At 32.7% G+C, this 23,413-nt stretch overlaps 2 protein-coding genes and 1 long non-coding RNA gene across 5 annotated transcripts; 1 reads left to right on the top strand and 2 right to left on the bottom strand.

The window, feature by feature from the left end:
- The first annotated feature begins 11,600 nt into the window (after nt 1-11,600).
- On the top strand, nt 11,601-15,250 carry LOC131662327 (disease resistance protein RPM1-like). The gene is made up of 2 exons (XM_058932094.1): nt 11,601-14,812; nt 15,016-15,250. Exon 1 carries the CDS (start codon nt 12,064-12,066, stop codon nt 14,803-14,805), a length of 2,742 nt encoding a protein of 913 aa, XP_058788077.1. The 5' UTR covers nt 11,601-12,063; the 3' UTR covers nt 14,806-14,812; nt 15,016-15,250.
- A 3,180-nt stretch (nt 15,251-18,430) lies between these two features.
- On the bottom strand, nt 18,431-19,288 carry LOC131662328 (E3 ubiquitin-protein ligase UPL1-like). Of its 3 annotated transcripts, XR_009301511.1 has the most exons (3): nt 19,161-19,288; nt 18,926-18,989; nt 18,431-18,828 (listed from the first exon to the last, which is right to left on the bottom strand). XR_009301511.1 is itself a non-coding variant. In XM_058932095.1 (2 exons), exons 1-2 carry the CDS (start codon nt 18,993-18,995, stop codon nt 18,571-18,573), a joined length of 297 nt encoding a protein of 98 aa, XP_058788078.1. In that variant the 5' UTR covers nt 18,996-19,150; the 3' UTR covers nt 18,431-18,570. The 3 variants fall into 3 exon arrangements, 1 of the variants encoding a protein (XP_058788078.1); XR_009301510.1 differs by lacking the exon at nt 19,161-19,288 and having other exon boundaries at nt 18,926-19,150; XM_058932095.1 differs by lacking the exon at nt 19,161-19,288 and having other exon boundaries at nt 18,957-19,150.
- Nucleotides 19,289-20,638: 1,350 nt separating this feature from the next.
- Nucleotides 20,639-23,195, bottom strand: LOC131662332 (uncharacterized). Its single transcript, XR_009301521.1, has 3 exons — nt 22,715-23,195; nt 22,413-22,503; nt 20,639-20,801 (listed from the first exon to the last, which is right to left on the bottom strand). It is a non-coding gene; the product is annotated as an uncharacterized LOC131662332 (long non-coding RNA).
- Between the last annotated feature and the right edge of the window lie 218 nt (nt 23,196-23,413).

Genomic DNA, 23,413 nt, shown 5'->3' with positions numbered 1-23,413 from the left:
GGTTTTTCTACAACACGGGCTTGGCATGATCAATATATATGATGAAGCTGGCAAGGAACTACTTCAATGGAACTTTTTTCAGCTGATATGATGCTAGAATAATTGTAATTTTGGAATGTTAGTCCTTCACATAGGACACTACTATTTTGCTGCATAACTTTTGGTATAACCTTACCCTTTTTGTATTACAAGGAATAAATAAACTCATATTTTGTATGTTATATAAGACTTGTTGTAAAATCACACATTGTTATTGGATCAAACATGTTTTCAACTTCAAGTGATGGTTTTTTCTGTTAAGAAATCTGTTGTAATTAAGATCTTTAGCTTCTAATAAATCTGCATAATATCTGCACAAACCTAAGTTCTTTAGACTAATTGTTAAAGATTTTGAGATGAAGAAATTGATTTGACAGCATTGTTTTGGCTATAGCTATTCCAAATTTTCATTATATGGTATGGTATTGTTAAGGTAGACATGTATCTTGGTCCATGTTCTCTGTCATTGCAATTTTGGAACACAAGATCTCAGACATGACAGACAACTAAGTGTGAGATGAGCTAGTGGTTGTATTCAAAATTACAGTCATGTAGGTATCATATTAAATTAGCTTTTCATTCATTCTCCCATACAAAGAGCGGGTTCAACAGAAAACATTACAAAAAACATTGACAGAAAGATCTTTGGTTTACAGAAAACATACCGGAGAAGATAGATACGACGGCGTTTGGTGGTGGCTGGTTGGTCGCGGGTTCAACAGTGAACGGTTGCGGCTGTCGCAGGTTCACCAGCGAGCGGGTTCAGTTATGGCGGAGAATGGTTGTGGGTTCAGACGGTAGAGAGCTGTGCGGCGTTTGGCGGTCATGGCGGAGAGCAGTCGCGGAGTTTGGCGGTCACGGCTGAGAGCAGTCATGGAGTTTGGAGTTTGGCGTTTGGAGTCGTGAAGAAAGAAGAAAAAAGAAATGTTTGAGTTTTAGTAGAAAGGGGGCTAGGGTTTTAGTGAAAAAGAGGGATTTTTCCATCGGTGCAAATTTGGGCCGATGTAAAAGTCCAGTTAGCAAACTTTTCCCATCGGTGTATACATGGGCTGATGTAAGTAAGTACCAACTAAGGGCACTTTTCCCATCGGTGCAAATATGGGCCGATGTAAACGCCACGTTAGCAAACTTTTCCCATCGGTTAGTGTTAGCACCGATGTAAAAGACCTTATAACCCTTTTTCGTTTTAATTACAAGTTTGCCACCGCGTTATTTTTCCCATCATTTGAGTTAAATGTCTGATGTAAAATCACTAAATCAAAGTTTTTTCCCATCATTTGAGTTAAATACCTGATGTAAAATACTTTGACAAATATTTTTCCCATCAGTTATCTTAATACCTGATGTAAAATCTTGAAACCAAATGTCTTATTTTTAGTAGTGAAGTGGGTGCAAAGCTTTAACAATACTAAACACAAAGTAAAAGAGTTTGGAAAAGAGATTGAGTACCTTGACAATTTTAGTCCATACCATTCTCATTCCTTTGGATATTTCAACAACAACTTAAGCAATCAATCAAGGATACCTCAAGTGTGTGTGTGTGTGTGTGTGTGTGTGTGTGTGTGATAACATGTGTCACAAAGTAAACAAGTGAGTACAACAAAGAGATCAATGTAAACTCAAATGATGATGGGTAAAAGGATGTTTATACCTTTGAATCATTCTATGTATGAATGAATATGTTATGATGATGAATGGATAAGTATCTCATGCATGTGGGTTAGTGAACAAAGTATATCTACTATCTACCCATTACTAAACAATTGACCAATCTACCTAATTTGCCCTTTCATCAAATTAATTTTACACTACAAAAGGGACAATTTCGTAACCTTCTAATTAAACCACCTTTTCATTACAAACTACTCATAAAGCCTTTTGATCAGCATACTATACATACCTCATTTTCCCCTAATAAAAAGGATGTTTCAATAACTATGCCTTTATGAATTGATTTTATTTGCACATTCAAATCATGGGGTTTTTTAATATGTAATGTGACACTTTTCTGATATTTCTCTGTTCTGTCTTCAACAATGACTTTTGATTTTTTGATTTTTGATTTCTACTGATTTTTGATTTTAGGGTTTATCATCACAAAACTTTAATGATTTCAATTTATATGTATGCTTGTAGTTTTCAGTTTCTTATTAGTGCTTTCTTTTGCAGAAATTATTATTGCTCTGTTGGATGAAATTTGGTATCGTTTTAGTTATATAATATTAATTTTTATGTATTTGTTGATATCTGTTGTAAATTTAGCTTTATTCATGAATTCTTTCTTTTTGCAGTTTCTTATTATTGTTTTCTTTTGCAGGAACCCATTGGTGTCATTTCTCTGTTGGATGAAGTTTACTATCATTTTTGTTCTATAATATAAATTGGTGTTATTTGTTGGTATTTGTTGTAAATTTAGCTTTATTCATGAATTCCTTCTTTTTGCAGCATGTTTCTAAAATCAACGCATGAAACATTCTCTACTAATGGAGACCCTCAAGTCAATATTTAGGTTACTGTATGTTTGTGACTTTACTATCATGCACAATAATGAACTGACAGTTGATAACTCACCTGATTTTTCTTCGATCTAAGAAAGTACACATAAAACACAACATATGACTAATTTTGATCTGACAGATTGGAAATTTTGCCAACAATTAGGGGGAATTAGTGGAGTTTGCTTTTATAGTATATCAGTATTTTTTATCTAGCAGGTACTTTACTTATGTAATGGTAACTTTTACTCAAAAGTTGTGATACTATTTACTTATAACCAATAGTTCACATTGAAATCATGTTTTAAAACATGAATAAACTTTATGAAGCACTCACATAATTTTTTTTGGGTGTATTTTATCATAGGATTTCCTTCTGCGACCGAGAGTATAATTTATGCTATTCTTTAGGTTATTTTTTAAAACTTTAACCAGTATTCCTTGGAAAGTTTGATTTTGATTTCTTCCAAACTAACATAGTCATGTTTATAAATTTTGCAGATTATAATAACTGGTTTTAGAGCAACCGCCAGAGATTAAGCTTGAAAAAAGTCCCTACTTTTGATAAATTCAAAGCCCAAAACAACATAACTTCAAAAATTCATTAGGTGTATGGTTCTGGATTGATCAAGATGTCTTGAACATTTACATCAGCCATGAATGCATAACAAGTTTGCGATTTGCAGTGTTTTATGGATTGGTTAATCGCTATTGTTTGTGAAAATAATTTACCAGTTTAGTTTAATAAAGCATTTGTTGTTCGGATACGTGGGGCCATATGTTGTCATAGACAGCAGAGGTAAATTCATGATTCAAATAACGATTTTAGTTGCCACTGTCATCAACACTGTACACTCCATATCTTTGTAAGATCCATCCCTCCATAATCTGTAAACAAATGAAAACCAAATCATGTTCTTATCTGCAAGATTATTAGATTTATCTAATTCAAAACACTTTAATTTGGGATCTTGATACAGAATCCAAATGTGGCTGTTTTTGGACCAAATTTTATAATTGGTTCCATTAGAAGCTGCAAGTTGGTATAAAAGGATCGACCTTTAGTTTTTCTACTCTTCGTGATGTAACTGAAAACTGTTCAGCATTTGAAGAAGATCTTGGTGCTGCAATACTGGATGGAAAAGAAATAGACATTTCTTTTGACAACTTCCCATACTAATGATTTAAGGTAAATTTCTATTCTCCTCTATATCTACTGTGTTGTAATTACTCATGAACACAGTAAAATTTTCTTTTTAATATTTGAGTTGGTTCAATGTGTTTGATCGGTGGTCCAACTTCCTTTCTTTTTAATTTTTGTTCTTTTTAATGCTATGTCCACTTGGTGTTGCAAATGACATTGTTGTATTTTGTATCATGATCGCTCTCTGTGTCATTGCACTGGGACACATTCCCACCAAGTTAATGTATGATGAATCTTTATTGTAGCACTAATGATGGTTCTGCTCAGCAAACTTATCAATGCACCTATGCAAGTCTTTGATCAGACCTCGGGTGGAAGAATACTGAATATGTTAGAATACAATGTCTTCAGGCCATAACTGATTATACTACAATGAAATTTGTATATTTCATGTTTTATGATGTTCTGTGCAGGTTATCATCGGATCTTTATACAATCGATAATTCTCTTCCATTTATTATGAACATTCTCCTGAGTCCTGGCTAATTTCATAGGCCTGATGGATCATCAACTATTAGAGCCTTTAAATATTAGGTAAGTATATGTCACTTTACAGAAAGAATAATAAAGTAGAAATTTATTTTCATGTAAATTGTTGGTAAGGAGTGTCCTTGAATGACTTCCAATATTTTGCAATGGATATGTATTTTTCACTTTTTTATTTTAAATTTTGCTTAATGCTTAATGCTATGATTTTGACACAAACTACCCGGAACTGCAACAAGCTTACAACAACAAGGCATGGACTTTTATACTTTTATGACATTTTGATATCTTTCATGTCCAATGTTTTTTTAGGATTCATTTCTTATACCCCATTAAATACATATGATATAAGAGATTGATTAATCCATTTATCCAATGTTTTGTTATAATATCATTTACATCGGACTAAAACGTTATAAAGCTGAAATTCTATACTCCATGGTTTTCAAGTGTTTTTTCTTTATCACAAACTACTGGTTTGGAAATGGGATTTCTGTTTTTCAAAGGAGAATGTAGTTGAGCACCTATGGTCACACTGATATTATTCACAAGAAGCAATATAGTCATTAGGATGCCTTGGTAAAACCCAACCTTTTAATGCTTATCATGTACCATTTAGTATTTTGAGGCAGTACATATTGCTTTTTCCAGTAATTCTTTTCTGGTAATTGTAACACCCCTAATTTAATTAATTGGTTAATTAAATTAGTCAAGGATTTATTTTTTGGAATTAGTCGAAGTATGGAATTATCATTATTATTCTAAGGGCGTAATTAGATTTGTGTGTTGATTTGAGGTGTTAAGTAATTAGTCGGATTATTTAGTCGGATTAGTCGGAGAAATATTATTTGCGAATTGGTATTATCAATGGAATAATTGATCTAAGTTGTAGAATATTATTGAAATAATATTATTAAGTGAAGTATAAGATATTTCATATGGGCTTGGTTTTATGGTGGTAATAGTATTGTTGGAGGTGTAGGAAATAAGCCAAATTAGAATTGTGAGAGTAATAATAATTATGTTGGTTAAGTGGAATAAGAGGGGAATTAGGTTTTTAGTATCAGTAGAATAACACAAGAGTTTGGAAGAGTTTTGTGGAACCGTAAAGTTGAAGCGAAGCAGTTCCGGAAATTGATTGGAGAAGTTCGAGGAAAAAGTTAGAAGCTGCGGAGAAACGGAAATCGACCATAAAATTGTAGAGTGGACTCCGAAAACAAGGTAAGGGGGGTTCAATCTCTATAATCAGGTTTATGATAAATTTTATGTGGGATTAGGCTGTATGAATTCTGCCATGGAATAATTGTAGTGATTGAGTTGTGTCGATTCGATGAAATTAGTTGTTGTTGTGGTGATAATTGTTGTTGTTGTGTTGTTGTCTTGGATACAAGTGATTATTAATTAAATTGGTATTAATCATCTTTGGAAAACTAAGACTGGTGTTCTGGTATAAAAAAATTTGGGTCGAAGTTAATAATGCAGGCACCGGGGCTGAAAATTGCGTTGAAAAGAAAGACAGTGACGACCGTCACTAGTGGCCCTGCCAAACGGCAGGGAGGTTACTTGTAGTCTGTGCCAATCAACACATGGTTGGTAAAGGGGGTGACTACCGTCACCTTTAAGTGTGCCGAGGGGCATAACCCCAAGCGCATGTATTTAGATTATTTTATGTTATGTACTATTTTCTTTGTTGTCACGTCACTTTCTTATAACAAACACACACACACACACACACACACACACACACACACACACACACATATATATATATATATATATATATATATATATATATATATATATATATATATATATATATATATATATATGCTCCTGAGATGTACATATATATACATTATAATGATTCTTACCATAATGAAACTTAATATAATAATAATAATTATAAGAATATGAATATGAATAGTTATTATATTAATACTATAATTTGGATATAGGAACATATATTCATATAGTTGGATTAATTATTACAGAGTTAATATATGTAGGTAGCAGAGGTGCATATTTTGGTAGCAGTAAAATACAGAATAAGTATTAGCAGAATAACTATCAGTAGCAGGACACAATAGTAACATCAGGTGATACTTAACAGGGTCAGTGTATATTTAGCAGGAGAAATATACAGCATCCGTATAATTAGAAAAGATAATATATTGGAATAGCATAGTTAATATATTATTAACAGAGTCAGTTTAATTGAATAACATGATTGGTTTATGACGGAGTTAGTTAGTAAACTAGCAGTGTCGGTAATACTTACAAAGTTAGAATGTAACAGAACTAGTTAGTAATAAATAACGACAGTACATGATTGATAATAGCGGTACAGAGCCAGAAATATTAGTAATCCTAGTAGAAATTAATTAATCGGAAATAGTTGAATTGTCCGAATAATTACGTGAAGCGTTTGTAGTATTTTTGGTCGATACAGTGTATTGTATACTTTGTTGGAAAATATGAATCTGCAGGTGGTGATGAATCATTGGGCTTATTTATGGCCAAGGTTGTTTTGTTGTTGATGTTGTTGTTAAATTACTGTTGTTGATATGTTTTTGTTGTTAAACTGTGAAGTTACAAATGGAGAATTGTGTTGAAATGCCTCTATTTATTGGCAATACTAAGTTGTAGGCATATGGCCATTGTTGAAGTGACGATGAGTACCTCTATTTATCGGTACAATGGTGATATATGCTTATGCCTTGTAATGTAATTATTGTTGTCGTATGTTGATGTACGTTGTTGATGCATTATTGTGTATTTGTTGTTGAAGATGAGGTCGCATGGCATACATTGCATTATTAAGTTGGCCTGGATTGGCACATTGTTTGCCTGGATTGACAAATTAGCGATGAAGGCTTATGCCTTGGCCTTAATGGCAAACACGGTGATGATGAAGGCTTATGCCTTGGCCTCAATGGCAAACACGATGGCCTGAAAATAGAAACCACGATGGCCTGAAAATGGAAAACACGATGGGAGTTATGCTCCAAATGGTATCACATGCATTTGCATAGTTGAGTCACATACTAAGTCGCGTGATAAAGTTATTGTTATTATTCGTTGTTTATTGATTATCGTTATGTTGTTATTGTTATAAGCTGTTGTTATAAGTTGTGGTTGCTATTAAGTGATGATGATTAAGTTGTTACGTTGATTTAGTAAGTGGAAGTCAAGCTAACAAAGGATTGCAGGTAAGAACCTGATTTGGGAGACCTTTGGGAAAAAAATTCTTTGGATGTTCATTCCGGTGAGTTTGGGACGAGATTATATAAAGTGTATTGCCTATTAAAAAGATATTTTCGTTATTGAATTGTGAAGCAAATATGGATTTCAATTGGAAACAATTACAATACTTAGATATCAATGGAGCGTTTTCTCTAGGAAGAAAACGGGTGTTAAGATAAATTTACTATTGATTTAAATATTTTTATAGATAATTCCAAAACAAAATTATTTATATATAGGAATAATTATACGATTCATTCAAATATTTATATATATGAAATAATATATTTGATTTGTAGATTGATTTTAATCAATTAATATTAACGGGAACATGAAGTTAATGATCAAAAAACTAAATATTAACCGGAATATTAAATTACTAATCAAAATATTGACTATTAACGGGAACATGAAGTTACTAATCAAAATATTGAATAATAATGAAAACATGAATTTAATAATAACAGCAACATGAAGTTACTGATAAATTTTTTGAATATTAATAAGAACATGAAGTTATTGATCAAAATAATAATATTAGGGGAAACATGAAGTTACTAATCAAAATAAATATTGAATATTAACGGGAACATGAAGTTACTGATAAAAATATTGAATATTAACAGGAACATGAAATTACTAATCAAAATATTAAATATTAACGAGAACATGAAGTTACTGATCAAAATTACTTAATATTAACGGAGACATGAAGTTACTGATCAAAATATTGATTACTAACGGAAACATGAATTTACTAATAACGGGAACATGAAGTTACTAATAAAAATATTTTAACATGAACATTAAGTTACTGATCAAAATATTAATATCAGCGGAAATATGAAGTTACTAAACAAAATATTGAATATTAACGGGAACATGAAGCTACTGATAAAAATATTGTATATTAACAAGAACATGAAATTACTGATCAAAATATTAATATTAACGGGAACATGAAATTACTGATCAAAATATTGAATATTAACGAGAACATGAAGTTACTGATCAAAATATTGAATATTAACGGAAACATGAATTTACTAATAACGGAAACATGAAGTAACTGATCAAAATATTAATATTAGCGGAAACATGAAGTTATTGATCAAAATATTAAATATTAGCGGAAACATGAAGTTACTGATAAAAATATTGAATACTAACGGGAACATGAAGTTACTGATAAAAATATTGAATATTACAGAAACATGAAATTACTGATCAAAATATTAATATTAACGGGAACATGAAATTACTGATCAAAATATTGATATTAATGAGAACATGAAGTTACTGATCAAAATTACTTAATATTAACGGAGACATGGAGTTACTGATCAATATATTGAATATTAACGAAAATATTAAATTATGACAATAATTTCAAAACAAAAAGAATATTTATATACAAATATATATTATTGTTCAAAATATTAGCGGAAACATAAAGTTACTGGTCAAAATATTAATATTAACGGGAACATGACATTACTGATCAAAATATTGAATAACAACGGGAACATGAAGTTACAGATCAAAATATTGAATATTAACGAAAACATGAAGTTACTAATCAAAATATTGAATATTAACGAAAACATTAAGTTAATGATCAAAATATTGTATATTAATAGGAACATGAAGTTATTGATCAAACTATTGAATATTAACGGGAACATGAAGTTATTAATTTAAATATTCAATATTAACGAGAAGCGATGTTAGTACGTTGAAAGTAAATGTGACTAAGTTTATTGCCTTAGATAATAGATATTGTGGACAATAGACAATATTGTCCAATGTCTATTGTCCAATACCCGTCGTTTTCTTAATTACTTTTTATTTTCAATATTCAATTTTTTTAATATTAGTATTTTTATAACTTTTTCCATTTTAACCCAAATTTAATCTTTTACTAATACCTTTTATTTTTCTCAATCCAAATGCGCGAAAACGACGGGTACCCGTGCGAACGCACGGGTATCACACTTGTTGAAGGATAAAAAAATTAAAACTTTTTTATAAGAGTGACTGAAATTTACCTTTTTAAAGATGAATAAATAGGATGTCGCAAGTTCAAATCTGCGATTTTGTACCGCTATTAACTAAACTGATTTAATTGGAAAATAAACATTAAATAAGAGATGAAAAGTGTATTTAAGACTAAAGCTGTATTTGGTAAAAATAGCGGTTAAATGATAAGTTAGCTGATAACTTATAGCTAGCATTGATGGCTCATGATTGATAGCTTATAACTTATAGTTAATGGCAGGTGATTTATAGCTGATAAGCTAATTGAAGTGTTTAGTCAAATTAACGATTCAATTATTTGATAAATTAAAATGACATAAAAGCTATTTAATATGTAATTATTTTAATTAAAATAAACTATAAAGGGTACTGGTGGATTTTAATTAAAATAGTAAGGACAAAAATGGAATAAAAATGATAAGTTATACGCTAAAACGCTATTTGAAATAGTGTCTGAAAAATAAGCTACTCCCTCCATTCCTATTTACAAATAAATTTTGACTTTTTAATTTATTAAATAATTGATATATTTAAATTATATATAGGTTAGATACATCAATTATTTAATAAATTTAAAAAATTAAAATTTACTTATAAATAAGAATGAAGAGAGTATAAATTAGTAAAATAAGGTATAAGTTCATGATAAAAAATGGTTATCTACTCTCTCCGGCCTGAATTATAAGCAAATATTCTCTTTTTAGATTCATTGAATAATAAATATATTTGATCCACATAAAATACCAGATATATTTATTATTTGCTTATAATAATGACTAAAGGGAGTGCGAAAGTGACCAATCAAACATAGCTAAATAATTTTTATCAATGGAAATTTGAAGAAGAAAAGGGAGTTGATTATCAAAATTGCTAAAAAAAAAACACTTAATAAAAAGCTTTCAATTAAGCCAAAATAAAATGTGTTGAAAATGTTGTGGAGTTGCCGGGAGAAGACACAAACCTTGTTGAGTAACCTTGGTGTGACCCTTTTGAGAATCTCAATTCTCAATGATGGGATTCTCACTGGCAGTTTCGTTTGGTTCCGATATTATGCTCAGAACCACTCACCTAACCTGATTAATCAAATCCACAACACACCATAATAACAACACTCCTCACACACCAATTTTGGTATCGAAGCAAGAATCGATTGAATTTGATGAGAGGAAGAGCCCAGATGAGGTAACTCTAACAAAGTCAGCTTCAGATATAGCAGCAAGGTTTGCTTTTCAAGTAGAATTCATTTTGGGCTCAGCATTTAAAATGCAAAGAGAGTTACATTGTTTTAAGGTTTGTTTAATGTAAATATTCCTAATGCTAAAACGCAGCTTCTAAGATATTTTTCCATTAGACTTAGGCTGGTGATATTTTATTAAATTTTGCATTGTCATGTAATTTAGGTACTTTTGGATGATAATGCCATGTGGACCCTAAAATCTCCACCGTTGATGCCACACACTCTTCCCCTATATATTCAATATCACTCCCACTCTCCTCCTTAACATTTATTTGTTCTTCTCTTCTTCACCCTTCACTTTCCTCTCTTAGAGGACACTATCTCCCTTGCATTTTTCTAACACTAAATTTAAAAGATACACTAATTTTTAACACTTTTGTTGTTCTCATTTAAGTATTTAGTAACTTTAATTCAACGACTATGGACAAACTACATGCATTCATTCATGTGAAGCTCGAACACCTGAAACACCACACCGGCACTAACACGTCAACGCCTTGAAAATAAATAAATAAATTAAACCTAATAACAAGTGTTGGTGTTGGTTTCGAATACTGAGACAGACACGTCTTTTATCAGAGTGTCAGAGCTACAAAGATTCAAAGACATCCTCAAAAATAGAAAATTATAAATTTCAAAATAAATAGCCAATGACAAGAATAATATTTGTCTCATTAAAAACTTATAAACAAATCCCAGATAACAAAATTTTGGTGAAAGCGAAAAAATATGAAATAGAAGGGATGAAATAACATCTTAAAGTTACTATATACTTTTAAAAAAGATACAAATTAAATGAAACTTGTATATATTTTTATCCACAAAACATGCTTTATAGATTCCCATTCAGTGGATCACAAGCAACTTCCTTTTTTTCCCTTTCTTCATTATTGGAATACAAACAGTTTAGTCTTCTTCATTTCACAAAACAGCATTACTCAGATCTCAACTCATATGGGGGAAGTGGCAGTGTCATTAGTTATGTATATTTTTATATAACAAGATGAGGTACTTGTTTGTTACCTTATCCACAAGACATGGTTTATAGATTCCCATTTATTCATGATAGTAATACAAACTTTGTAGTAGTACGTATATCTTCATCTCACAAAACAGCATTACTCAGATCTCAACTCATATGGGGGAAGTGGCAGTGTCATTAGTTATGTATATTTTTATATAACAAGATGAGGTACTTGTTTGTTACCTTATCCACAAGACATGGTTTATAGATTCCCATTTATTCATGATAGTAATACAAACTTTGTAGTAGTACGTATATCTTCATCTCACAAAACAGCATTACTCAGATCTCAACTCATATGGCGGAAATCGCTGTGTCATTAGTTATTGACCAACTACTTCCACTCTTAACGAAAGAAGTCAAGCTGTTGAGAGGTATTCACAAGGAGTTTGCAGATATTAAAGATGAACTTGAATGTATTCAAGCATTCCTTAAGGATGCTGACAAAAGAGCTTCAACAGCTGAAGGAGTCAAAACATGGGTGAAGCAAGTCAGGGAAGCAGCTTTTCGCATTGAAGATGTCATTGATGAGTATATGATCCAGCTGAAGGTGGAACAACAACCTCGATGTGTACCTATATTCCAAAAGATTGCTCACTTACTCAAGACAATTATCCCTCGCCATCAAATACCGTCCGAGATTCAAGACATTAAGTTATCTATTCGTGAGATCAAGGAAAGAAGTGAAAGATATGGCTTCCAACGTTCTCTTGATCAAGGATCAAGCAGTTATAGAAGAAGTCCGAGTGCCAAATGGCATGACCCTCGATTGGGTTCTCTTTACATTGAAGAATCTGAATTTGTGGGCTTTGAAGAGCCAAGGAAAAGATTGGTTGATTGGATGGTAAAGGGAAGGGGTGAGCGCACTGTAGTTTCTGTGGTAGGAATGGGAGGCCAAGGAAAAACCACTCTTGCCAAAAAAGTTTATGACAGCCAAGATGTCGTCAGACACTTTGGTTGTCGTATATTGATCACAGTCTCTCAATCATATAATGCTGAAGACTTGTTGAGGGAGATGCTGAAAAAGTTCTGCAAAGAAAAAGGAGACAATTCTCCTAGGGATATATCTCAAATGGATCGAGCGTCATTGACCGATGAAGTGCGAAACTACCTGCAGCAAAAGAGGTATGTTGTCATGTTTGATGATGTTTGGGATGTACATTTTTGGGATGCTATTGAATTTGCTGCAATTGATAATAAAAGAGGAAGTAGGATATTTATCACAACAAGAAACCTAGATGTTGCGATGTCTTGTAAAAAATCTTCTTTTGTTGAATTGCTTGAGTTGCAACCTTTAACTCATGAACAATCTTTGGAGTTGTTCAATAAGAAGGCATTCCAATTTGACGATGGTGGGCGTTGTCCAGAAGAGCTCAGTGATATTGCTAATGAAATTGTTCAAAAATGCAAGGGGTTACCACTAGCAATTGTTGCCATTGGTGGTCTTCTGTCTACAAGAGACAAAAATGTGGCTGAGTGGCAGAGATTTAGAGAAAACCTAAGTTTCGAGCTAAAGAAAGATACACATTTAATTGGGATAAAAGAAATTTTAGGTTTAAGTTATGATGATTTGCCTTATTATCTCAAGCCATGCTTGTTGTATTTTGGAATATTTCCTGAAGATTATATTGTTAGATCAAAAAGTGTGATTCGACAATGGATAGCTGAAGGGTTTGTGAAGGAGGAAAGTGGGAAGACTTTGGAAGAAGTTGCACAGGGGTATTTAACAGAGTTGGTCCATAGAAGCTTGGTGCAAGTATCCTCGCTTAGAATTGATGGTAAGGTTAAACGTTGTCGTGTTCATGATCTAATACACGATATGATCCTTGAAAAAAATGAGGATTTAAACTTTTGCAAGCATATTAGTGATGATGGACAGTCAAACTTAAGTGGAATTGTTCGACGCTTATCAGTGACTTCCGAATTAAGAGCGGGTCTTGATGATTTAAATTTGGATATTGAAAGGTCGCACGTTCGGTCATTGTTTTTTAAAAAAAATGGTGCATTATCAGATTCCACGGATATTCGGATGATCCCTACAAAATTCAGGTTGTTGAAGGTTCTTGATCATGAAGGTATGCTATATCACGGTCCTTTTCTTGAGTTTGGAAATTTGATCCATTTGAAGTATTTACACCTCGGATTAAGAATGCTTAGAAAACTTTCAAAATCCATTGGCATGCTCCAGAACCTAGAGACCTTAGAAATAAGAGATCCAGGTAGCATAAATCCCCTTGTTTTGCCAAAAGAGATTAGCCAGCTTAGAAAGCTAAGACATCTTATTGGCCATAAGATGTCTCTGACTGAACTAAAGAATGGTATTGGAGAGATGACTTCTCTACAAACGCTACGAAATGTTATTATAGATATTAGAGCAGAAGAAGCAATTAAAGAGTTAGGAAAGCTGAAACAGATGAGGGATTTGGGATTGCTTAATGATTATGCAGACGATGAAAACATACTATCTTCTTCAATCAATGAAATGCGGCACTTGGAGAAACTATATGTTTTATCATATTCTGGTAATCTCAATTATTTGGATTTGATTTCTCCGCCAACTATGCTTCAAAAAGTTACACTAGAAGGGTGTTTACAGAAGTTGCCAGAGAGGATTCCAGAGCTTCAAAATTTGGTTGTGTTGAAGCTGAGGAGGTCCTTACTGTTTAAAGATCCAACGCAATCCCTAAAACGTTTGCAGCACTTGTTGTCCCTCTCTTTAGTCAGTAATGCTTATGTAGGTGTATGTTTGCATTTTGAAGATGGAGGGTTTCAGAAACTAAAGGAACTGTATCTTGAAGAACTACCTTATTTGAGAGATATTATTATCGACAAAGGAGCACTTCCTTCTCTGAAAAAGCTTCGGTTATGCAAACTCAGCGGACTTGAGAATTTACCGAAAGGAATCCTACACCTAGAGAAGCTTGAAGTTCTCAATATTCAAAACAATAGATATGATGGTGAGCGGAAAACTTATACTGAGGATTTGAGTTGGATCACAGAGCAGATGCCCACTGTTAAAATCAATGATTATGCTACTTAAGTCCAAGGTGTGCTTTTTCTTCCTAAACTTATTAATAATACTTATTGTTTTCCATAGGCATGAGAATAGTTATTGTTCAGTAATCCAAATACAATCTTACTTTTCTCCTGTTACATGATTTATTATTTTAACTCAGCATCACCAAATATGAATACTATTTTGGATCCTCAAAGACAATCGATAGTGATAAATTTTCCTGTGATTTGGTAGGTGTTGGCCTTCAATTTCAAATGCAATGGTGATTAGGACTCTCCAGAGACTTTTACTGCAACATTTTGGGACTTATGTTCCTTAATAATATTAATGATAATTGAGTTGTTTGTGTATTGTAATTGTTACTTTCCAGCATTTTAAGACCTTATTTTTCGGTTGATTTCCTTTCTTCATTTCTGCTTTCATCTATGGTGTATAATGATTGTTGCGAGATATTTTGCTTCTGGTTTAAGATTTGAGTTTTATGTGATGTATTATGTATGCAATATTGTTAAATGAGAGATTTCCTTTCAATGATTGTTAAATTTTTTGTTTCTTTTTTCGTTATTCAAAAACTCAGTTACATTTCTAAATGAAATGTGGTAAGAGTGGAAGAAAATGTCCAAGAGTAGCAACACTTTAGTTCAAAATTATGTATCAATCAGTAAGTGTGTTGCTTTCTAGCATTTTAAGACATTATATTTCTCTTAATTTTTCTATTGATATCCATAACAGAAGAATGTATCACTGACTTCATTACTGTCTTCAAATTAGAATGGTAAAGCTAAAGCCTGTCGTGTTCATGATCTAATCCACGACATGATACTTGAAATTTTTTTGCAAGCATATTAGTGATGATGGACAGTACAGTCATCCTTTTTGCCTCATATTGATGGCTCGCATGTCCGGTCTCTATTAATCAACGCCAACTATGCTTGCAAACTTACACTATGTGGGAGGCTACAAAAGTTGCCAGAGTGGATGGTTTCAGAAGGAACTGCATGTTATACATATTTGTTAGTCATAAGTATAAAATACACCAGATAAATAATTTCAAGGGATACATAAAAAATGTGAAACCAATATTGTTATTGAGTGATTTTTAACAAAAAAAATACCAGATAATAAATTTTTTATTGATAAAAATTTATTTTAAAAAAAATAGACAAATCTTTGAACTTGATAAATATAAAAAAGATAACAATACATAAAAAATATGAAACTAATATTTGAATAAAAAATTAAATTTGCTTCAAATTGGTAATATTTGTTCTTAACAACTTGATGCTTATATTTAATAACTAAACTATGATAATTATAATTATTTAATTCTATTACGTTAAGAGTTTAATTATTATGCACTGTCGGTGTAAATTTTTTTACACTATCAATAGATTAACGGTTATGATTCACTGACAGTGTAAAACTTCTTTACACTGTCAGTGTATTCCAATTAAGTTCTTACGTTAAAAGTGTCTATCTGTTTTAAAAAATAAATTATATTATTTATTTTAATTATGCTAATTTTTCTTTATATTATATTTTAATCAATCATATATATTATTTATTGTATATTTTACTTACCTTTATATAATAATATTATTTATAACAATCTCGGGCAATAGCATGGGCATTTACTAGTTCTTATATGATAACACATCCACAGTGTTTGTTGTGTCAGATTCAATACCCTTGTTTTTCTATATGACTTCTCTTCTAAAGTTTGAAGAATATTTTGTCATGGTATTACATGAGAGATTTATATAGCTACGTGACCAAGGATTCGGGACGGTCTTGATATTTTAGAGGTTTTGGACAATACAATGCATCAATCAATGGTATTTGGACTCCGGATGTTCAACGTAAATGACAGTGAGGAAAGATTGACTTGTTACAATTAATCATTCCATGAAGAACAAGGTGAAGTTCGCGAATGATACCACTCTAGCGGCGGATGAAACACCCCTATTTAGAATTACGTTGCTTATATATTTATTTATGAATATTATACAATTATTGTGTTATTTGATTATTGGTGAGGGTGTATGACCATGAATTAGAAAATAAAGTAGAATTATTGGCTGAGAAAAATAATATAAATTAGATGTGTAGAGAAAATAAGGGCAGGGTGGTCATTTTGAGAGTAAGTGAGGACATATGAGGAAAAACATAATTAAGGGATATTTCTTAATAATAAAAAGGAAAATAGGGGAAAAGAGAGATTATTTTGATCTACGTGAAAATTTGGAAGAACGTGAGAAAGAGGCTAGGGCAAGGAGAAACTGAGAGAAGCATTCATCCATTAGAGCTTGGAGAAGCATTTGCTAGAGATAATCTAAGGTAAGGGTAAGTGATTACTTTCGATTATGATTAGTATGAAGGAGGGTAAATGTAGGTATTGTATTCTAATAGATTAATGAGGAATGTTGTGAAATAATTGTTGTTGATGATGAGTTATATACTATGATATAAATTTTATAGGTATATGTGAATTTGTTGTTGTTTAAGTTTATATCATACTGATTCTTAAGCGATTTGGATGGCGTGTGAGTCAAAATTTGAGTATTAGGAAGGCCTGCACTATAGTGAATCGCATCTAGGGGTTGCTAGAATCGCAAAATTTGTCGAGCGAGCTTCAGGCAAAAATTAGGAAATTCACCAGGTGAACTCGGAGCGAGTGGTAATTCATTGGGCGAGGCCTAGGAGTGCGTTTTGACAGCGTGTATTGAAAGTGTCATAACTTGTGTTCTATAAATCTGTTTGACGCACCGTTCGAAGCGTTGAAAAGCTAACGCGTAGAGCTATAACATGGTAGTAATAGATGAGATGTTTAGGTATTATTTCTATGCTTATTTTGTTGATGAATTTGTTGGTTTATATGTTTGGTTTATGAAATCGGTGTATTGTTGTAATAAAATTACGTGATATTGATGTTGCCATGACTGTTAAACTGTTGGATTGCTGAATATAATAATGTTGTTGGTAGTAATAATATTCATAAATTTTGTTATGTTAATGTTACTATAATGATATAGTAAGATGAATTGTGTTGATGACAGTGTGTTAATGTTGGCATGCACGGTTAACAGAGGACCAATGTGTATATATTATGATGTTGTTGTTGTTGCTGCGTGTTGTGAATCATGCATCCATGGTATCAGAACTTCAGTTCTAGTTATGATGTGATCGCGATTCTATGATGGTGATTCGAGTGCGGGTAGCTAATTCACTACAAAAAATCGGGTAAATTATGGCGGCTAGAAAAGTAATATTACGGCGGTTTCAAAGCCACAATTTACATAAATGGCGCCGTATATTTTTCTCCGGTTAGGTATAAAATAGAGGTTTTCTAGTAACCTCCGTAATATACTTACCATTTAACGTCGGTTATATTTTGTAATTAATGGCAATTCTAACCGCCACAACTTACTGATTCTAACCGCCCGACATACGTCGGTTATATTTTTTTGTTAAGAATTAAAAAGAAATAACAGCAAGTCCCGCCAAGAGTTTATATATATATATATATATATATATATATATATATATATATATATATATATATATATATATATATATATATATAAAAAGAAACAATTTTCAATATAATACCAAATGTATTTCAATATATATTCTGAGTTAATCACTGTTATATTTGTCACTGTTAGAAAAACACAATTATATTATAGGGGTCAAGTATTTTGATGCCACAAATTTATAAAATACATACTTCATTTCACACCTAGCAAGAGAGACTTATTTAACTAAGAGAACTAAATTTACTTGTGCCAATTAGAGAAGGCCGATTAAAGCTTTAAATGCACTTGCATCAAGTAATGGATCACCTTTAATCTCCTTTATCTTCAAGGTATCTATCACAAGCCACCAAAAAAGTCCAAGGCCATTTCTTCTCTTGTTAAGCATGTGAGTGCTCTCAAAAAGGTGGCTTGATTGATAAAGGCTCTTTGCTCGATTCCTTAATATTTGAGCTTCCGCGAGCAATGTATACGGAAGTGGTGACAGAACTTCTTCAAAAGAAGTTAAGAGAACCTAGTATAAGCAAAGAAAAAGCATTACAATCATGTCATATTTCCACTACATAGAAAGCACTCATGATGCATGATAGAAAAGTAAAATTTGAACATACCTCAATTGAATAAAAGAGATGCTGACAATACCTTTTGGTGGCTCAAAGAAGCTTTTATATTTTCCTTCATGATAATAAGTGTCAACAAATTATAATTTCAGTTAAGGCTAATTGTTGTCAGTGTAGAAACATCCATAATATGCAATAAGTATCTATTCAAGTAGAAGTGCATATCATTACAAATAGACTATTACAATAATTTAGATAAAGTTTAAGTTTAATAAATTAAACTTACCTCATCTTGGTTTATATCTGAGATATGTCAAAATAAGAAAAAAGACTCTTCCAAGGCATATGCAATTGTCTTTGCTACATAACTACAATATGATCACAAGAGACACTAAAATGTAATAAGATGAGAAACGTTAAATTACGAAACTCGTAAATAACTAGGTATTTCAACCATGGATGGTATTGTATGGGCAACCAAACTCCTCAAGTCCTTCAACATGGCAAGAGATAAGATGTTATTCTTAATATAGAACTTCCAACCTAACATGTAATTATCTTAATTAATTATGTGGCTGGCTGCATGGCAAAAACTACTAACAAAATTAAAGCATGACAAACAAAATCTTAAAATATTGTTCTTGATACAAAACAAGTCACAACTAACGATAATTGGAGGGAAAAAACTAAAAATGCATATGTCTAGTTCCTAAGTTCATTCAACATGTTGCTTCCTTAGGCATCATCTTTTCATTTGAATGGACAGGTGATGAAACTCCTAACACAATCTTTGCATCTTGCGCATGACTAATGTTGTAGATATGACATTGTTGGAAATTGGAAATCTAGGACCGACTAATCTTTACATACTAAATGAATGAGTTTACAAAAAAATTTAATTGGAAATCTAAAACTAATATTTATATATTATTAAAACAAGTGAAACAATAAAAGAATAGATTTTATATTGAAACCTGAAGTTATACTAAGGTATTTGAAAAGGAGACCGGAAGTGTAATAACTAAGATCTTGATCTTTTTTTCTTGAATTTTTTAAAGAACTATGTGTCTGTTCTGTTTCATCTATAAATTAAAAAAAAAGATAAATATTTCATAAGTTGAAGTGTGTAATGGTATTAGAGCAAACACCCCTTAGAACACATGTAAGGGATTTGTTTGGAAATGTTTCTTAAACAGGTTACCAACCAAAGATCGGTTGGTACGTAGAGGCATCCAGTCATCAAATTCAGATGCGTTATGTGTTTTTTGTGCAGGGGAGGTCGAATCGCTATCACATATTTTCTTTAGTTGCTTAGTAGCGAGGCGGGTGTAGCAAAATATTGCTCTTTGGACAGGTTTGGACCCGGTCCATGAAGAGATCCCGTGGAAAAACTTTCTGCAGTGGAGTGAGTTAGCGAGATTGTCGAATGTCCATAGAAAGAAGGAGAGGCTGATTTGGATGGCAGTGGTTAGGGGCCTATGGTTGAAAAGGAACGACATTATTTTTAATAGTTGTTTGTGTAACGTTAGCGATATTACATGGGAGATCAAATTGAAGATTTGGAGATGGGCATTTGTCGGCGAAATTGCTTATTCCAAGTGTAATTTCTACGATTTTTGTAAAAACTCGCTTTTTTACCTAACGTAGATTTCAGTTGGTCAGTAATTTCCTTGTTCTGAGCTTTGTACCCCTGTTTTGTAAGCGGGTTCGAGTACCCCTAGTACTCGTTATATATTATTCCTTGCTTATAAGAAGAAAAAAACATGTAATTTCCTCAAAGCTACCCAATCCTTGCAGAAAACCCTCCACCACCTTCACACGTAGTTGATACTATTGATTTGGAAGTAAAAACAGATCAATAAGCCAATATAAAACAGAAACGGGTCACCCTATAGAAGGGAAGATAATAACCTTATTTCCATTCAACCTATAAAATGGAAGATATATCAGAATCAATCCTAGAAGGATCTCTTCTTGGAATTTCATCTTGGACAAGATAAAGAATAGGCTCTCGGATTGAAAAAACCGGTTTTTATCGTTTGGAGGTAGATTGACTCTACTAAATTCGGTTCTTAGTAGTCTTTCTATTTTTTGGCTTTCTTTTTATAAGGCCCCCAAGAAAGTTTTAATGGAGATTTCGACAATGGAAAGCAAATTTCTTTGGGGAGGGGTGGGGGAGGAGAAAAAGGTGCATTTGGTGAGTTGGAAGACAATTTGTTTGCCGGTGGATAGAGGAGGTATTGGTGTTCGGAGAATTGGGGACTTTAACTTGGCACTCCTAAATAAATGGCGTTGGAGAATTTTAAGAGGAGCGGATGATTTATGGTGGAAGGTTTTGAAAGCTAGATACGGAGATACCAACATCCAAGTTATCAAAAAAGATGAAAACCATTACAAGAATAGCTATTATTCTTTGTGGTGGAAAGATATCCTATCTTTGCAAAATTCTTATCATGATGATTTTTTTGTTGAAAAGTGTAGGTTCGAAATCGGTAATGGCTTCAACACATCTTTTTGGCATTCTTTTCGGAAAGAGGGGAGGAGTCTCAAGGAGCTATTTCCGTTGGCTTTTTCTTCCTCAAAGTTAAAATTCGTATCCGTGGCGGGTATGGGAGGTTGGAGAGGTGAAGCGTGGGAGTGGGGGGACCTCGGCATCCCGGATTCGATGGAAAATGAGGCTGCCACTATGGCGAGGCAACAGCTCCGAACTGTGCTGGGCAGTGTGCGTTTGAGGCCGGGAGTGAGGGACGGTGTGCGGTGGCTCGCGGAACCGGACGGTACGTTCTCGGTTCGTAGTTGTTATAATCTTCTTAGTTTTTTTCACTTACCGAGAGGGCCTTTGAATAAGTATGATAGTGTTTATTCTTTGATATGGAAAGTGGTGGTTCCGTTAAAAGTCAAGGCTTTTCGTTGGCGTTGTTTGTTAGATAGATTACCCACACGGGATCTTTTGTTATCTAGAGGTATTATCATCCCCTCTTTAGATTCTTGTTGTTTGTGTGGTTTGAAGAGGGAATCTATGAATCACTTGTTGTTTAAATGTACGGTGTCTTCCGTGATATGGAATAAAATAGCTTGTTGGGTGGGTATGGAAGATTATAAGTTTGAAGATATCGGGAATTGCTTTTTGGTTTGGCATCTTTTTTGCAAAAAGCACAATGTTAGAGCTGGTACTGAAGGATCGTTGTGGTTGTCGGTTTGTTGGTCTATTTGGAAGGTTAGGAATGGGATCATTTTCCGAAATGATAGTTGGAATGTTTCCGATATTGTTCGGAGCATTAAGGAGCTTTGGTGGAGATGGTCCTTCATCGGAGAAATTACCCGCACCAATTATAATTTCTTTGAGTTTACAAATGACCCTTTTTTGTATTATTCTTAAATTATATTTGGCTTGTAATTTTTTTTCCGGGGCTTTTGTCTGTTTCGCCCCGTTCTTTGTAATCTCTTCGGTAGAACTTTTGGTTCTTTAATAAAATCTTGATTAAAAAAAAAAACACATAAAAATCGAAGAAAACTCAATTGATCATTTGAGTCTAACCTTTAATTTTTTGAGGAGTTGAGTATCCATATCAATATCATGTTGATAAACAATGTGATTTATCATTTGCTGAGACATTGCCCCATGAAACCTAAAACAATAAATAACAATATATCAAAACAATGGATTCTTTCTCCACGATGGAATAATTCTATTTCAACAACTAGTGAAAATGAACCCTAATCCAAATACTAATCTCATAGATAAGAAACCTTGAACCCTATTTACCCATTTTGTTTCAGTAACCTATTTTAAACCTTAATGCATCGGTAGAAATATGAATAGAGTGAGAAAAATTAAACCTTGTAAGTTGTAAGAGTTGAAGCAGGATGAAAATCTTCAAATCATGTGAGGTTGATTTACGTCGGTGTAGATATGATTAAGAAATCGTAACTTTCGGTGAGAGATGTTCAACCTTGGAGAATGAGAAGAATAAGAAGGGAATACGTACACAGCCTTGGAGATGTTCATTTGCGGAGACATTATGTCGGTTTAAGATAACCGTCTTATTAAAACCGCCATAATTTACCCGATTTTTTGTAGTGATATTCTATGTTGGGGAATTAGTGAAGTGTTACCTGTAGTGGCGGTAACGAATTTTGTGATGTGCTTCGCTTCAAGAGCGAACCATATCATATGGCGGTGGAACAGGGAGCGAAATGGACCTTTGCGTTCATAAATTGGTACAACATACATTGAGTAAGTGTTGTTGCATAACATTCTATGTGGCATTGCATAATTTGGTTGGTGCTATGTGATTTGGTGATACTTGTATTTGTTATGTGATTTATATGAAAGCTTTATGGTGAAAGTTGTGCATGAATTACTGTGATGATTGAGGTATGATTATATGATGTATTTGATGTTGTTGACTCATAGCTTATAACTATTGCAAATCTATTATTTATTATATCTTTTATAATAACAGGCACGCTTGGATTTAAGCAATTGCCACTCAACCAACGCATTGTTTAGATAAATGTCGGATTTAAGAAATTGCC

Source organism: Vicia villosa, linkage group LG3 (assembly GCF_029867415.1).
Source record: "Vicia villosa cultivar HV-30 ecotype Madison, WI linkage group LG3, Vvil1.0, whole genome shotgun sequence".
Classification (NCBI taxonomy): Eukaryota; Viridiplantae; Streptophyta; class Magnoliopsida; order Fabales; family Fabaceae; genus Vicia; species Vicia villosa.
Note: the sequence above shows the minus strand (reverse complement) of the source record. Positions and strands in the feature narration are given on the sequence as shown.